General features: G+C 33.4%; 1 protein-coding gene across 1 annotated transcript; it reads right to left on the bottom strand.

The window, feature by feature from the left end:
- Nucleotides 1-8,255: 8,255 nt before the first annotated feature.
- LOC139890068 (uncharacterized) lies at nucleotides 8,256-8,971 on the bottom strand. Its single transcript, XM_071872970.1, has 2 exons — nucleotides 8,734-8,971; nucleotides 8,256-8,548 (listed from the first exon to the last, which is right to left on the bottom strand). Exons 1-2 carry the CDS (start codon nucleotides 8,969-8,971, stop codon nucleotides 8,256-8,258), a joined length of 531 nt encoding a protein of 176 aa, XP_071729071.1.
- Between the last annotated feature and the right edge of the window lie 6,285 nt (nucleotides 8,972-15,256).

Genomic DNA, 15,256 nt, shown 5'->3' with positions numbered 1-15,256 from the left:
ACGCAATGATTATATGATATCCAAAATTCTAAACCTTATTCATTCGCTCGTTCCTACCGACAATCATTCCGGAGTAATAAGTCAACGAGCTTCGTGCCCGAGTTATAGCCTTGGAAAATATGGTGCAAAACGTACCAGTTTCAGCAACATCACCAGCACCAACAGTACCACCAACATCAATATCAGTACCACCAACAACCCAAGTTTCAGCATCACATGCCTCAACATCTCATTATGTACCTCGAGCATAATCATCATTCTACGAATCGTTCTACATCATTTATATTCGTTTGACATAGCGATTATGTAATCTCTAATGTTTTAGAGATTATATATTCTTGTTCTAACGATAAATGAAATGAGTTTAATATCATATTAACTCATAATTCCATAATTACATCTGAAGAAAATATATATATATATATATATATATATATATATATATATATATATATATATATATATATATATATGTTTTCATAAAGATTGTAATTAAAAATTCTTTTGTACAAAATGTTAATGGTGAAAATATTTTAACGGGTAGGTAATACCCGAGGAATATTTAGATTTCACATTAATAAGTTACACTGTACATTATTCCAATCTGATTCAATAGTCATTTACTATCCTAATTACATCCACAGATATATGAATCCGTTCACTACATAATAACCATTTTCATTCAATTTCATATTTGGATTTTGATCTATCAGAATCCAACAAGTGGCATAATGAAGAAAACATTGGACAAAATAAAATTTGTTAGAAACAAACGAATTAACTATGAGAAATTCTATTAGGAATCCACGCTAACAAAATCCTAGCTAACTGTTCCTAGCTAACTGCTAATTCCTTATTACATTTTAATTATCGCAATTTATTTTATCGCAATTTAATTCTCGCAATTTTATTTATTGTCATTTAATTTCTGTTATTTATTTTACGCACTTTATTTATCGTCATTTAAATACTGTTAATTATGCATTTTAAATATCGGGACATGTATACAAGGTTTTGACATATCATATCAACGCATCTATATATATTATTTGGAATAACCATAGACACTCTATATGCAGTAATGCTTGAGTTAGCTATACATGGTTGAGGTTGATTCTAAATAATATATATACTTTGAGTTGTGATCGAGTCTGAGACATGTATATAATGGGTCACGACACGTATTAATTAATTCGAATAATATATTAAACTATATATGAATTGTTGGACTACTAATTGTGGACCACTAACTGTGGACTAATAACATTGGACAATTAAAATGAATTAAAATATTGATTATAACATATGAAATTAAACATTTCTTCAAGTTTGCCACTCGATTTCATCTTAAACCTCATTTGTATCTTGACGATTACAATCTGCGTTCAAACCTTTCATGATTCTTGAAGACACCTCAATCGAGAGGATGAACCAACCGCACTTCCTCTACGGAAGGAAAGATTTATGCATATAGTTGTGCACCTGAAAAACGTTTGGAACCTGAGTAAATGTTTAACACGTAGCTGTGCTAATTCCTTTAGCGTTATTATTACCGAAAATAACATTGCAATTCCTCTCCAAATTAGCCGATTTTGTCACAGCTCCAGCAAATCAACTTCGACTTTCATCCGGATTAACTTTATTTTAACTTTGATATAAGTTGCCTTTCGTCATCATTACCAAGGAACTATTTATATCCAACCAGAGTAGCAGTAAACTTACTAATAACATCATTGATCTTTGACTTTCCAAAAAACCATTATATACATTTAAAACCCGATTATGTACTTATCCACATCTTATAACTAGAATTACCATACCAATTACCAGGAATTAGCAATAAGTATCTTGAATCTCGCAACATTTCTACATCAACCGTTATATGTATACATATAACATTTATCTCTTAGAATTAAGATCTTCCATTCTGAAATTCTGAAAAGCACCCAGTCTAAGAATCAATACTCCAAATTTTGAAAAAGCTGAATGAAGCAGCAGAAACTGTAGACAACCGTAAACGATCTTAACCGTTGGAAGTTTGATGATAAAGAATAATATGTTGGCAAAACTCAGAAAAGTTAGAACTGGAAAATAGATTAAGCAAACCATGAAGGAGGCTGTGAATAAATTACAAAGACTAAACCTGCCTTCAAAGAATCCAAATGATTCAGTATTTGCTGAAGTCATTAACGAATACCTTGCTCCTGACTCTAAACCTTTGTGAGCAAATCTTCCTCATCATCCTTTGATATTAGAAATTCTAAGATATCATCGTATCTTTCATTATAAATATCCTCGATATTTCTGAAGATATTTTCATAGCTATTCTTATCTGAAATCATTTATCTCTTCGCGATATCAGCGTTACATCAGAAAAGAAACTATTTTAGTTTCTAAATTCTGAAAAATTCGAATTTAAAATTTGAATGTTTTTGAAGTAATGTTGGGAACTGAAGCATGAGTTAGTATAATATAATGACACTTGATCAACGTGATTATATTACAGTAAGTCATGCTGAGTTTCTAATGAAACGTGATGATTCACAGATTATAACGTCATCATGTGCCATGTTACACGACACGTACATTCTACTTAATCTCCAAACATATCGAGAACATATCTGCCTGATAGTTCTATCTTTTCACTTGAATTCTGATAACTGAGTTAGTATAATATAATGACACTTGATCAACGTGATTATATTACAGTAAGTCATGCTGAGTTTCTAATAAAACGTGATGATTCACAGATTATAACGTCATCATGTGCCATGTTACACGACTCGTACATTCTACTTAATCTCCAAACATATCGAGAACATATCTGCCTGATAGTTCTATCTTTTCACTTGAATTCTAATAATTTAACCAATCAAGATCGTGCTATTACAATCTCTCTCTTAGAACATTAGTTATGTTCATTCAAAACTTCATACCTACGAATTCTGGACCATTATTCGCTGACTTAAAGTCTAGAAGAGAAAACAAAAGGATAGAACTCCAAAATATAAAGGAAATGAAGAGGGTGGATTTATAATGAAATATTCGACAGAGCAATCAAAATAGATTATCGCATTTAACCAAAGAAGATCCTATTCCTTAATCTCCGAAGAATCAAATTTTATTTAGATTTCAAAGATTTCTTTAAATCCCTTGAATTCCAGAAATCCACCGTGACTACGTCAAAAGTTAAATTTCTATCTCAATCTGTTGTGACAGCTTCACTTGTACGCTTCACATAATTGAATCGTTTTATCTATATTAGTCAATAATGATAAAAATCTATTTATCAACTCATATTCGTCATGAAAACATTTTTATTGTTAGCCATGACGACCTCGATCAAATTTCGGGACGAAATTTCTTTAACGGGTAGGTACTGTGACGACCCGAAAATTTTCGACCAAAATTAAACTTAATCTTTATATGTTTCCGACACGATAAGCAAAGTCTGTAAAGTTGAGCCTCAAAAATTTTGAACTGTTGCATATATCCAATAGACCTTCGACAATTCCGACGATTCACGAACAGATAATTGTAAATAGATTTGTGTGTATTTAAAATATAATAATTCGAAAATATAACTTTAAATATTATATGTTGTTATTATTAAAATTAATTATGTAAAGTAAAATAAAAATAGGATATTATAATAATTATTATTTAAAATATATTTATATATTAATATAGTATATTAAAAATAAATATTAGATGATTGTAATACTCGTTTAATGTTCCGATTGATATTAAACAAGTTAAATTCAAACATATATGATTTTAAAATAAACGGTGATCCGAAAATGAGTAATATAAATTTTAGGATTATTAAAAATGTATTTAGGAACTATTTTTTGAATTTTAAAACTTTTTATATTTTACTTGGGGTTGGGAGTGAATAATTAATGTAATTTTTATTTAATAATTAATGATCGAATTTTATACCATAATGACCAAAATAAATAAATATAGTTAATTTAAAAATATGGAATTTTTCTGAACACTTTTATCCGCCACTGTTTATCAATGGAGCATGAAATCCAGCCCGTATAATATTATAACCAAAAATGTCGGCATATATATTTTCAATTCACACGTTTTTGTTTTCAATTGATATTATTATTATTATTATAATATTTACGATTGTTTGATGTCTTCCACTATATTCATTTTCATTATACAAACAAATGAAGTGCAGACAATTAAACCGATGGCTTAACTATTGGTATACTGTGCACTTTTGGTTCTTTTCAATCAACTTACATAATCCTATGTATCTATATACATAATATACACTCAGGGAGATAGGAGAACTATAATCAACTTCCCCTTCCACCTTGTTTCAATATTCGACACTCTCCATCTCCGGTTAACCATCTCCATCGCTAATTACCACCCTCACATTCACCATCTCTCTCTATCTCTCTCTCTCTCTCTCTCTCTCTCTCTCTCTCTTCTAATCTCCTTCGTGAACCCACAAATCATCACTTCCAATTTCAATTGTGCTTCTTCTTTCTTCCTTTATGTTCGTCAACCGAATCAAGATGGGGCATGGCTGTACACCACCACAAGAACCACCTTCAAACCGCCATGACACCCATCGTTGTCACCACAACATTAACCACCATCGAACACTTTCAACTACTACTGCTATTCCTTTCTTTTTCTGATGTCCAAGACTAAAAACCAAATCGAAACCACTCTCAACTGCTACGAATGTCCTTCGATATCTGTTGTAAAATGTCACGTTTAACCAACCTTCTACCACCTTTAATCTCTTCTCTCTCTCTACTATATCTTATTCGTGAATGACCAAACAAAACACACAAACCTGGTACACTTGCTACTGCTACTTGTTTCGCTGTTAACCAAGAAACCTCAAACCCATCAACACACACCAACAAACTCCATAAAACCTGCAACCTTGATTTTCGTTATACAATAACACCACCTCCACCATCGATTACTATCACCAAGTTATTAATTATTGTTGATAAGGGCTGCTTCTTATTTCATTCAAATCCTTCGAAGCTATTGTGTGCGTATGTGTATTTCTTTTTACAAAACCATGAGCTAGATTACCTCCTTTATCATGATATTTTTTTTATGGCAGACAAAGACCAAACTAACGACCCCACCTCCCCCCCCCCCCCCACTAAATCAGTCTTCAATCCTTCTATTGAGATTATACCAAAACCAAATTTCATTCTTATTAAGATGGACCGTAATATATTTCCTTTTGAAATTACTAGTTGGGCTTCTTTTACATAAATGAGCTATTTTTTTACTTTGTTGGACTAAATAAATTAGTTGTGTTGTTGGATTTGGGTTGCTGTTTCTAGCCGCCAGTGAGACCCAACAACATAATTTTAGATATTAGGATGTAAGAAAAGAATTGATGATATTGATGCATGATGATCAATTATTCTGTGATACATAAATGATAATCGATGATGATGATATATGATGAAAACAATGGTGATATATGTGATGATAATGTTAAATGATTATACGATGATGAAATTAATATTGAAGAAGAAGTAGCAGCGGAAATGATATGGGTTAAATAGAATTGGTGTAGGAATTAAAATAGAAATGTTTGAGCAGAGGGATGGTTGGGTTTGTCGGGGAACGAGAGGCCACGGGTTCGAACTCGGGCAGGAGCATTATTTTTGAAAATCTATTCTATTGAGGTAGTATTTTCATTAATATTAATATTATTATTATTTTTATCATTATTATTATTATTATTATTATTATTATTATTATTATTATTATTATTATTATTATTATTATTACTACTATTAGTATTATTTTTATTAATATTTTTATTATCAATATTAACAAATATCATTATCATTATTATTATTATTATTAAAGTATTATTATTATTATCATTATTACTAAAAGTATCATTATTTTTAAATTTATCATTTTATTAAAATTAGTATTATTTTTATCATCATTATTATTATTATTATTATTATTATTATTATTATTAGTATTATTAATATATTAAATAAAGATTTTCTATATAAAAATATATTTATGACATAAAACCTAACCATATTAATACTTTTGTAATAAATGTTAATTATCTATATAAACATAAATATATCTAATTAAGTTATTAATAAAATACATGATATAAAATAACAAATAATATATATATATATATATATATATATATATATATATATATATATATATATATATATTTGTTCGATTACCATTACATGTATTAATATACATGATTGAATATAGGTTCGTGAATCCGAGGCCAACCCTGCATTGTTCAGTTCCGTCGTATGCATATTTTTAATACAAAATATCGTATAGTGAGTTCATTTGCTCCCTTTTACTCTTTACATTTTTGGGACTGAGAATACATGCGTTGTTTTTACAACTGCTTTACTAAATGCATTTGAAATCTCTATTTTTGGACTGAGATGCTTTTATAAATGTTTGACGAGATAGACACAAGCAAAACATTCCTCGAATGAATTATTATACAGACAGAAGTTCTATGGATTATTATTGAATTATGTGAACATGATAATTGCCACCAATTGATGTGAATATTTTTCCCCTGATTATTATTGCTTGGTAACCTAAGAATTAGAATCGGGTATGGCCTTAATTCACGCAAATCCTAAAGGTAGCTACCGGGTTTAACACCTCCACCCAGAATGTTTACTAGACGGAAGAGCTAGTGGGCGTGGTGTTTAGTACTTCAAAGTTTATATATTATACAGACGAGATGTTCTGTTTTGGGGATATTATTTATGCACATTATATGTTAAGGTCGGTTACCATGTTGAGCAATGAAGTCGAAATGAATGTTATGTATCGAGAGAATGATTTTTATACACAGGTTATGTGTATTACTTTTGTGCACGAGATATGTGTACGGTTATTTAAAAATCGCGAGGCAACCTACGGGGGAGAAAAGGATACGAACCTACTCTGCCAAGCATTGTGAAAAATAGTTTTGTACACGAGATAGGTGTACTGTATTAAATCTTGTGGTCTATCAAAATGATGAATTTTATTGCTTATGATAAACCTATGAACTCACCAACCTTTTGGTTGACACATGAAAGCATGTTTATTCTCAGGTATGAAAGAAATCTTCCGCTGTGCATTTGCTCATTTAGATATATTACTTGGAGTCATTCATGACATATTTCAATAGACGTTGCATTCGAGTCATTGAGTTCATCAAGATTATTATCAAGTCATTATAGTTTGGATATATTATGAAATGGTATGCATGCCGTCAACTTTCGATGTCATGAAAGTTTGTCTTTTAAAAACGAATGAAATGTTTCTAAAATGTATCATATAGAGGTCAAATACCTCGCAATGATATCAATTATTATGTAACGTTTATAAACAATATGAACGGGGCATTACACCCATAACCCACATTTTTTTATGGTAGGCTTAACTACTCTGCCATCACCCCTTGGTTAGAAAATAAAATAATTTATTTATTCTTACGAAATTCACATACACTATTGGTATAATAGAAACATGTTTTGTTCTTAAAGTTCAGGAAGATTTAGAGTATTTTAGGTGGCTACTTACAAATTTATAATATTGGCATACCTACCTCTAAAAAAGGTATTCAAAGTTTATAGCACGAAATTAAAGTATATATTTTTTGTTATATATGGGTATCTGACTCCCTTTGAGAGACGATTAATCCAGGAATACTCGATTTGCAAGCGACCCAAAATTATCACTTAGTCATGAACTAATGTTTTCAAATTTTTTGGATTCGAACCCATGTCCCACATTTTGTTATGGTGTGGGTCATGTATAATAGTTTTTAGTTTACAAATTTAGAAATTTGACATATCTTCCTCTAAAAAGGTATGCAAGGTTTATTAGCACGATTTTTTTTTATATCTGGGTAGCCGGCTCTCTTTGCGAGCCGATTAGTCCCAGAGCAATTACGCGATTTGCCCTAAAAATTACATTTGAAATTGTGCCAATTTTGCTGTTGCCGGATTGGTGATCAGTCTATCCGACAACATACATTTTACACATGATATTTCTTCAAATTGACTGCATTCCATCGGCGCGGTAATGGTATTTCAGCTGGCGTAGCTAACTGATATGCTCCATGCTCGTTGATGCCAATGACTTTATATGGTACTTCCCATCTTGATCAGATTTCCTATGTCTTCAACCCTACTAACTTCATTGCTTCGTAACACTAAGTCATCTAGCTGAAATGCCAACAATTTGAATTATTTGTTGTAATACTTTGCAATTTTTTGCTTGTTCTCCGCTTGTCTTACGAAAGCTAAGATTCTTCTTTCTTCTAGCAGATTCAAGTTTTCTCTTATTGCATTCTCGTTTGCTTCTTCACTATATGCTACTACCCTAAAAGTGGGCATACTGGTTTCTGCCGGAATGACTGCTTCACTTCCATAAACAAGACTAAATGGTGTCTCTTTTGTGTTATCTTTTTGTTGTCGTTGTATGTGCCCATAACTCACGCGATAACTCATCCACCCATCCTTTTCTACTCTTCCCCAGCCTAGCCTTTATTCCTCCTACAATATCTCTATTTGTTACTTCTACTTGTCTATTTTCTTATGGGTGTGCGAAAGATGTAAAGGTTTGCTTGATGTCCATGTCATCGCATCATTTTTTGCACGGATTTGCTTGAAACTGTTTTCCATTATCAGTGACAATATCATGTGGTAGTTAAAATCGACATACTATGTCTTCCCACACGAAACTTAAACTTTTTTTTTGTCGGTAGAGTGTTCAACGGTTTTGCTTTTACCCATTTGGTAAAAAAGTCGATGGCCACCACTAAAAAATTTACATTTCCAGCTTCTTTAAGGAATGACCCAACTATATCAATTGCCCATTTGCTAAACGGCCAAGCCGCGTTGCTCGGCACCATTTCATGCCTAGGCGACCGATTACTGGTGCGCGGATTTGACAGCTTCATGGTATTTGATGATTTCATAAGTGTCCCATTGTTATAATTTAGTTTACCACAATCATGTATCCTGAGTGCGTTGAGCAAGCTCCCTCGTGCATTTCATGTACTATGTTTGTTTTCCTATAATGGACTCACAACGTAGGTTTGGTCCCAAAAACGACTTTGTATAAAGCTTTCCATCCTGAATACAATACATTGGTGCCTGCATATGCATCTTCTTAGCATCCAAGCTATTTTTCAAAAAAATTCCCTACACTATATACTTATAGTAAAGGGTCATCCAACATTCTTCTTCCTTTTCTACTACTGCCATAATTACATCCTCTTCCGTAGATTTCTTTTCCAGGACTTCAACCATTACCTTTTTTGTGAAATGATCATATATTTATGATGCTAGTTTGCTTAATGCATCTGCCTTTTTATTTCTATTCCTCGGTATCTGCTAAATTTTGAATGTTTCAAAGTTCTTTACGACTTGTTTTACCAGCTCTAAATATTTTTGCATTGATTCATCTCTTGCTTCGAAACTGCCATTGGTACTTCCATTAAAAAGTCCGCCAACACTTGTCCTTTTACCGAATTTTCGGGAACAAAACTTATCTCGTGTTTTCCCAACTCAATTGCCCATTTTGCTAATCTTCCAGAATTTCTAGGCCTCGTTAATACCTGTTTAATAGGTTGATCAGTTAAGACTCTAACCAGATGTGCTTGAAAAATATCTTCGCAGATGTATAGTAGTATGTACTAATGCATATATTAACTTCTCCATTTTCGGATAATTTAGTTTTCCATTTTGCAGTGCTTGCTGAAAGTAAATTTGGCATTTGAACTTTGTTTCTTTTTGCCGTCAACACTGAACTTATGGTTTCTTGCGAAGCTGCCAGATTACGGTTAATGTCTCCCCAGCAATTGGTGCCATCAATGTTAGCAGTTCCATTAGGAATTTCTTCATTTCATGGAAAGCTTCTTCAGCCTTAGTCGTCCAGAAAAAATCATTTTTTACTTAAACACCCTTTCAGAGTGTGAAAGAAAGGTAACAATCTCTCTGTTGCTCTTCACAAGAACCTTGTTAATGCTATCAACCTTCCATTGAAACTTTGTACCTCTTTCTTTCTTTCTTTTTGGCGACTTCGTATTTTCTACTGCGTGAATTTTCTTAGGATTAGCTTTTATCCCTCGCGGTGTAACCATGTATCCTAAAAAATTTCCATCCTCCATGTCAAACAAGCATTTCAATGGATTAAGCTTCATGTTGATATTCTTCAAAGATTCAACGTCTCTTTTATGTTAAGTATTAACTGTTCCTCTATATTACTTTTAATAACAACATCGTCGAAATAAGCTTCCACATTTCTCTCGATTTGCCCTTAAAATTTTTCGTCTATTACTCTTCGATAAGTTGCTCCCACATCTTTTAGTTCAAACTTCATTTTGTTATAACAGAATATCCCCCCATTAGTATGAAACACAGTTTTATATTCATCCTTTTTCGCATGAAAATTTTATGATATCATTTTATAGGCGTCAACAAAACACTTATACTTGAATCTTGTTAATGATTCTACCTTCGAATCAATTTTCGGCAAAGGATAATTGTTTTTTGGGCATGCCTAATTAATATCCTTGAAATCTAAACACATTCTCCAAAATTCATCCGAACTTTTGATCATTATAGAGTTTTCTACCCATGTTTGGTACTTTATTTCTCTCATTATTCCTGCCTCGACCAGCTTTTTCACCTCCTTATCTAAGAATTGACTTCTTTCAAGTGCCATTTCTCTCTTCTTTTGTCGTACCGATGTCAAATTTGGATTAACATTCAAGTTATGTTGCGCTATTTCTCTTGGTACTCTAGTCATGTCTGATGCTTCCCAAGAAAATATATCTATGTATGATGCCAAAATTTTACACGTTGCATCCTTGCCTGCACTACTCAATGTGTTCGCTACCTATGTCTTTTGCTCCGGAAATTTTTTATTCAAAACACTGTTCTGTATTCGTTGACAACTATTTTTATATCCGGCTTAAATATTTGTAAGCACTCGACTGGCTCTAATTCTTTTACTCTTATTGTGGCTATCCCGACCGGTGTTGGAAATTTCATCATTCCATGAACAGTTGACGTTATTGCTCCAAATTTCTGCATTGTCGTTCATCCTAGGATTATGTTATATTCTGAATATGCTTTTATGACGAAAAATTCAATGTTGGTTATACTTCAAAATGGTATTCTGCCCAAACCAACATCTAACGTAATAAAGTTGACTGGCCATGTTGACTCATTGTTGAATCCAGCTAAAGGTATTAGTGTCGATTTCATCATTTTTCTAACTCCTGCCGGCAATTGTAAGAAGCAATGTTCAACATTAACTCTGCCCCGTGCTCCTGTGTCAGTATAGATTCTAGCTATCTGACAGTGTTTGACACATGAGCTTCAATTAAAAATGGTTCATTAGAAGGATTAACATTAAAGAAGGATGGAAACACAATTAGCTCCTGCTTCTATTTCTCCAACACTTCTGACTTCTTTGTCTAGCCTTCCAAGGGTGAATCATAAATACATTTGTTCTTCGATCTAAATTTTCTAATTCAATATTTTCTTGTGCACTTGTCGATTTTCTCTTTGAGGTCGATGATTTGTTTGTATCTTTAGAAGGCGACATTTGATCAAACCTAAAACGGAGTTTTGTCTAGAAAACAGATACTTTAAGGCTTGAGTACTTAATTTGTGGGAAAAGTGATTTGATTGATCATTTTAACTCCGGCATTCGTGCAAAGCCGATCGGAATTTGGATTCTCCATGGCGTAAAAAAATCAATCCGATTAATTTACTCAATTGGATATTGAATAATAAACATTAATGACCTTGGGTGAATAATAAATATTGGATCTTGGTTCATGGGTTCGATCCATTAAAATTAGTTGGGTTTGTGAATAAAATTGTTGTTGGGCTTTAAAATGAAAGGATAATATTAAAGAGACATGAATGATTTTAATAAAAAAAATGTACAGCTCAACCCTTTTGAAATAAAATAAAACTGACAAATATGGAACATATGAGAGACAACTAGGGATGGCAATGGGCGGAAAAAAACTCGTGACTCGCGGGTACCCGTGATGGGCGGGTATTTATGAAAAAATGTACCCGCGGGCGCTGGTCGGGCAAAATTTTGTACCCTTGGCGGGTCACGGGTATTTCATACACGTCGCGGGTAAATCCCGAGCCATCAATCTGTGATGCCTGTTAGAGCTACCTGCGGGTATACCCGTTTACCCGCAGACATATACTTAATTATATATTATATAATGTATCTTTTTAAATATATTTTCATAATTATTTGCGGGTTTACCCGCGGGTAGTGGGTATCCGTGACTACTATTAGTTAGAAGTGCACATTTTGTAAACCCTCGGGTTGCGGATACCTGCGGGTCGCGGGTACAGGCAGAAAAATTTACCCGTTGGCGGGTAAATGGGTACCCGCGGGTAAAGAAAAATTTTGACGGGCGGGTCGCGAGTATTAAGGATCCGTGCCCGTCACCCGCTGGTGCCATCCCTAGAGACAACTTTCATGAATATTTACAAATTTACAAAGTTGACACATCTACCTTTAAAAAGGTATGCAAGGTTTATTAGCACGAAATTAAAGTAAATTTTTTGTTATACTCTATGTAGGTATGTGACTCATTTGGTGAGCCAATTACTTTCAGGGTGATTACCCGATTTGCTAGCAACCTGAAATTATCGTAGTCATACGAAGTAAATTAATTTTTTCAACGTTTTAGATTCGAACCCATGACCCAAAATGCTTAACGGCTCGTTTTTATAATATAAAAAATCAAGAAAGGCTGAAAGGGTTAAATAAACATCATTTGTTGACTATGTTCTAACAAAAAAAATGAAGCGTAACAAATACTTTAACATTTTCAATTGGTGTCTTCGAGTTGTCGATGTGATGGATGATAGCATGAAAGAGGTCGATAGGTTTGATGAAGATTATTCGAGCTCTTTTCGTATTTCTATTTCACTTTTTTCTTTCTCGTGGATATTGAGTTGTCGTGTAGCTAGTTAATTTTAGCGTGTGATTGGGCCCGTATTTCGCGAGTTGTGTGGCGTTATTGTAAGGGTTGTTAGTTTTGTTGTTAATGTATATGTTGATTCATTGTATCGAGAGTTGTTTGGTTTCGTGTACTTGCTAGCTTTTGGCTAGTCTGTGATTTTTTTAACAACGGTACAGGATCGCCCAATGAGGACTTAACCACCCACGCAAAACGTTGAGAGTTTAAGACCCGTTTACTTACCAAATGAGCCGATTCACCTTATATCTAACATATAATGGGTCAATGTTCCGTAATTTGTGAATTTAATTCAAAGAATATCATAGAAATATGAAAATTTTGTAATCATAATGACTTGGTAATTATCTTCAGAATTGTAGGATCGAATAAACAGTATTAATTGATCTAGACTTCAATATCGAGTGCGGAATAAGTCGATATTGAATTTTATATCAAAAACAAAGAACCAACCAATGATCTTAATGTGTTAATAGACTTTAGGATGTTTAAGATCACCAAAACTAAGTGCTAGAACCTCTGGAGATCGAATTCACGGCTAGGGAAGGTTTAGAGTTCGTAATCCTAACAATGAACCCGAAGTTGAAATTAAATACATACAACACGTGCAACCGTGCGATTGCAGGATGCAACCGTGCGGTTGCCCAATGGACCCGTACGGATGCATTCTGCATCCGTGCGGTTGCACTCCAGGAGTGTAACTTAAACTTTAACGCATATTAACTCGTATATTATTACACACCGCATATCATAATGAACTTGGGACTAACGTTATGCACCAATAAGAATATTACTTTTGTACAAATATTGGTAATGATTCCCATAATCCCGTATTTGACACAATATGGGAATATATTGACACAATAGTTATCTATAGAAAATATTTTTCAACCACTAGCGTTTCATGTCAACCCAATTACCCATTCCAAACAGATCCACCATGTTTTGTTCAATAGCAAAATTACATGTTTTGACATGCTATCAAGATTGTAAATCACTAGTCAAAAATTATTTGGCCAGGACCTTGTAGGAAGTAAAAATTATTTGGTCGTGACCTTGTAGGAACTAAACAGCCAAATAGTTGATTGACCGTGGATCAAATTTGACCGAATAAATCACTTTGAACTACTAAATCCAATTTTTGACATATTGTGACCCGTTGACCACCGACGTGGGCCTAGTTGGGTTGGCCTACTCCCCAAATCTGACAATCGAGAATAGTCACCCGACTAGACCGCCATCTGCAACACTGCCTGCTATCCAACCCCATTTTTCTAAACGGCTATTTCGACATCGAATGCTCTCATTTGTCATCCACACACGCGTTAGGAGGAAACTCTTCACACGCCATTGTCGCATAAGGTACCCGTTGTGCTTTAAATTAAACCGAAAGGTTTAGGGCATACACCCTTATTCACCACATCAGAATCCTTGAGAAAACCTCCCCTAGATTCGAATCTGCGCCAACTGGGACTCAGATTCAACCCAGAGCTTATACCACTTAGTTACGTTTAAAACGATGGGAGTCAATTAATTCGGTCATCAAAATACTCGCACTCCCTTCAAGCTGCCGGCTAATCTATGAGTTGTTGGTGGACTAGCTGTCAATGGTGTTGCAAACACCAAGACGATGGATCAGTGTTTGTGATCCAGAGCTAAGTAAACTCATAACCAAGTGGACAGGCTCACAAGATTGGGTCCTAAACACTGAAAAGGTGGGTTATATATTTCCTGTTTTATTTTCCAACATATGTTGCACTACAACAAATAACTGGATTTTACGCACCTTTTTGGTCTATCTACGTATATTTAAGTGAGAAGATTAAGCTATGATCTGAAAGGATAGCCAGAGTAGATTTAACTAATGGGCCAAAAAAAGCGTTTCTAATTCTAATTATCTTTCCAGAAGCACCTTAGATAAAGTCAAATATTATTCTTTTCGCTTTTTATATATTATATTGTAACCAACAAGTTGAATCCCGAATACCAATCATATTTTAAAAGAATAATACAACACTCTTAAGATACCCAAATATGTCAGAAGTCGAAAAGAAATGATAACAAAGACTAAACTAAAACATTGTTCAAAAGAAAAATAAAAGAAATCACTAATCCCATATCGGCTACAAGCAAAAGTGATGTAAAGTATTTAAATGATATTTGGACTTTGCTTATTGCCGAGTCTTGTAACGTCCACTTGTGATTTAAGTAAAGGCA

This window comes from Rutidosis leptorrhynchoides, chromosome 2 (genome assembly GCF_046630445.1).
Source record: "Rutidosis leptorrhynchoides isolate AG116_Rl617_1_P2 chromosome 2, CSIRO_AGI_Rlap_v1, whole genome shotgun sequence".
Lineage (NCBI taxonomy): Eukaryota > Viridiplantae > Streptophyta > Magnoliopsida > Asterales > Asteraceae > Rutidosis > Rutidosis leptorrhynchoides.
The sequence above is the reverse complement of the archived record's forward strand: the minus strand, read 5'-3'. Positions and strand labels throughout refer to the sequence as shown.

What these genes read in the sequence shown, in the direction of transcription:
- LOC139890068 (XM_071872970.1), bottom strand. Translation starts at nt 8,971, where the DNA reads ATGAAGCTGTCAAATCCGCGCACCAGTAATCGGTCGCCTAGGCATGAA. An exon ending in GTTTCGTGTGGGAAGACATA is followed by an intron (nt 8,549 to 8,733) that starts GTATGTCGATTT and finishes AATAAAGGCTAG; the next exon opens with GCTGGGGAAGAGTAGAAAAG.